Raw genomic sequence first — 2696 nt, 5'->3', positions numbered from 1 at the left:
TGAAAGAACAGATGACATGATCTGCAGAGCTGAGAATGGACCTTGTTGTCTGTACCTATGTGGACCGCTTCAACCCTGGCATACCCGCAACCGCGCGTGGCAATTGCACTCCAATCCAGTGGGGTATTCGTATCTTTTTCCACTTTCCACTTTCTGCAGTGGTGGTGTGGGCCATCCTGTAAGTGTCACTACCCCGCCTTGCCTGGCGCTTGATCAAAGGAGAGGTTGACAGCTTCCACGGCTCGCGCTGCAGGTCTGAAATTTTTAGGCAGTCGCGACCCGTGGATTTCCTGCCTAGACAGATCATCTGTTACCATATTTACTCAACAACAATCCGTTTTCAAAACTGTCCATCCAGTAACAAAGTCCCCAACGGCTATTCAAATAGGATATACCTGTTTGTGGTAAGTGTAGTCCTCTGGCTAATTGAACGTATTCAAGGACTAAGTCTCCATTTGTTAAAATATGTTAATAAGCATTGGCAGGACATGGCCTCGAATCTAGACACAGTTACGCAACGATTAACTACCGTCAAGCTCGAAGATAAGCCAGCCATAATCTTCGTGAATAACGCAACTGCGATAGCAGAACTGGTCGACTCTCTCGATAGACCTCCAACAGTTTAGCCGTCGATTTTTATCGACCTTGAAGGGGTAAATCTTTCTCGCCATGGCTCCGTCTCTTTTGTAGACGGATGTCCAGTTGCTGACTCTTGCCCTTCGTCATAGTTTGATACCTGCTCTTCTGGGAAGAGGTCGGGAAATCGACGTTTTGCGACATCAGCAGATGTGAACACCCCTTCATCTAGCATGTCTTTAAGTGACGTTACAATAGGTGTAGTGCCATATTCATTGACTAGTTTCCTGGCATTCTTGGCAAATCCTCGTTGGCCCTTCCTTATAACCAACTTAAGGGGCTGTTCCTCTGGCTCTCGTGCTGCAATCCTCATCAGTGAGGGAGAGTTTTTGAAAGCAGCATAGACCCTTTTGTCATCAGGGAGGGCCGCTTGCTCGTCACGTTCCCCGGTCGTTGCTTCCTCCAGATGGCAGCCTGGACAGATCACTGTTGTGCCAGGATCGCCTTCACTCTCGCAAGCTTCCTTTGCTTTGGTACCCGTCCTTCTAAAATTGGACGGGTCCCGTCCCAGTTTCCATATGTAGTATAGTTTTCTCCGCTATCGGACCGTCAGTATCATCACCTTTACACTTGCAAGGTCCAGTTCCAGATTCAACAACACCGCTGAGGTACGACGATGCACGAGCAATCCACCAGAGATATGGCACGCCAAGAGATGATTGGTATAAGGCCCAGCTACCGGGACCTCACTAGGTAACCGCCAGTATAGAAAAGCAATGGGCCTGCCTTTAGCATATCCAAAAGCAATCTACAGCTGGTGTCTTGATTATTAACAAATGGGGAGGTGCTACGCAACATCAACGAGCCTAAGGGAAGGGACCACAGAAGAGATGGTGGCTTATTTAGACTAGGACAAAGCAGAGCCTGATCGCATCGAAGCACAAGTAGCTCGAGAGATTGAGAACGGGCGACTGTTCACAAGCAGAAGAGGCATGGGTGAGCTTTGGGAAATAGCCTAGCAGGATATCGATGAACAAGAAGCCTTGTACTCGACCGTGGAAGAGGAAGAAAGCTGTATTGTGGCACAGCTCTAGCTCTAGTAGAATTTGGAGTAAATTTGGAACTCAGATATGTCGTGGCTATTTCACCTCAAGCCAGTGGTTCGTTGAAATAGCTGGTAAATGGGACTCGTTAAACTACTTGAGGCAGTGGAACAAGAAGGCATGAGGTAATCCGATAGCGGGAAGAATTATACCAAATATGGAAATTGGGACGGGACCCGTCCAATTTTAGAATACAATACAAGTCTATTACGCCCGGTAGGCCAACGCCCAATGGGCTCTGAAGCTAAAGGTACATACACTTCGCTAGTTATTGCCTTGTTCTCGCCAAGCCCATACAATTCCCACCTTGTTCCTTCCAGTCTAGTCATTGCTTTTCTTCTTAGTCCTCGTGATTGTTAGTAGTACCATCCAGGACCACCTAATGCATAACCCCACCTAACGCATAACCAAAATTTCGCTCCTCCCATACAAAATCCAAATTTTCAATTGCATTGTATTCGGCCAGGCATGAAGATACTCGCGAACGAAGACCTACACTATATTGCTTTTTTCATCGAATTTTCATTTCGGCTTGAATTTTTCCCGTTCCGCCCCGTAGCCTGGTTCTCTAGCCCTTTGAATTTTGTCGCATTTCACCTCATGTACCCTAGGCGACTCCATCCACTCAAGCCGAACTTTCACCTAATTTACTTGCCACAACTCCTTTCGTAATGGTTCACCGTTATTATACCGAAGATGACGTAGCTGAGGCTATATTCGACACCACCGATAGAGGCCTCTCACAGAATGAGGCGGCCCAGAAACGTGGAGTACCTCAGTGGACCATTTCGAGACGACTTTCCGGTCAAGCAAGCAGGATTGAACGTATTCAGGCCCACCAGCGTATTACAAAGAGCCAGGAGGAGACAATCCTTCGTTGGGTGCTGCGACAAGAGTCTCTGGGCTATGCTCTCTCGCACAGCCAGCTCCGCGCCTGTGTCGAGGCCATCCTCAAACAACAAGGCGGTAACAAGCCTCTGGGTAAGCACTGGACTACGAGATTCGTCAAACGTCACC

General features: G+C 48.0%; 1 protein-coding gene across 1 annotated transcript; it reads right to left on the bottom strand.

The window, feature by feature from the left end:
• Positions 1 to 521: 521 nt before the first annotated feature.
• FOXG_21021 (uncharacterized protein) lies at positions 522 to 671 on the bottom strand (the record flags this gene model as incomplete). Its single annotated transcript, XM_018401352.1, has 1 exon — positions 522 to 671. One exon carries the CDS (start codon positions 669 to 671, stop codon positions 522 to 524), a length of 150 nt encoding a protein of 49 aa, XP_018252080.1.
• Positions 672 to 2696: the final 2025 nt, after the last annotated feature.

Source organism: Fusarium oxysporum, chromosome 3 (assembly GCF_000149955.1).
Source record: "Fusarium oxysporum f. sp. lycopersici 4287 chromosome 3, whole genome shotgun sequence".
NCBI classification, from domain to species: Eukaryota; Fungi; Ascomycota; class Sordariomycetes; order Hypocreales; family Nectriaceae; genus Fusarium; species Fusarium oxysporum.
Note: the sequence above shows the minus strand (reverse complement) of the source record. Positions and strands in the feature narration are given on the sequence as shown.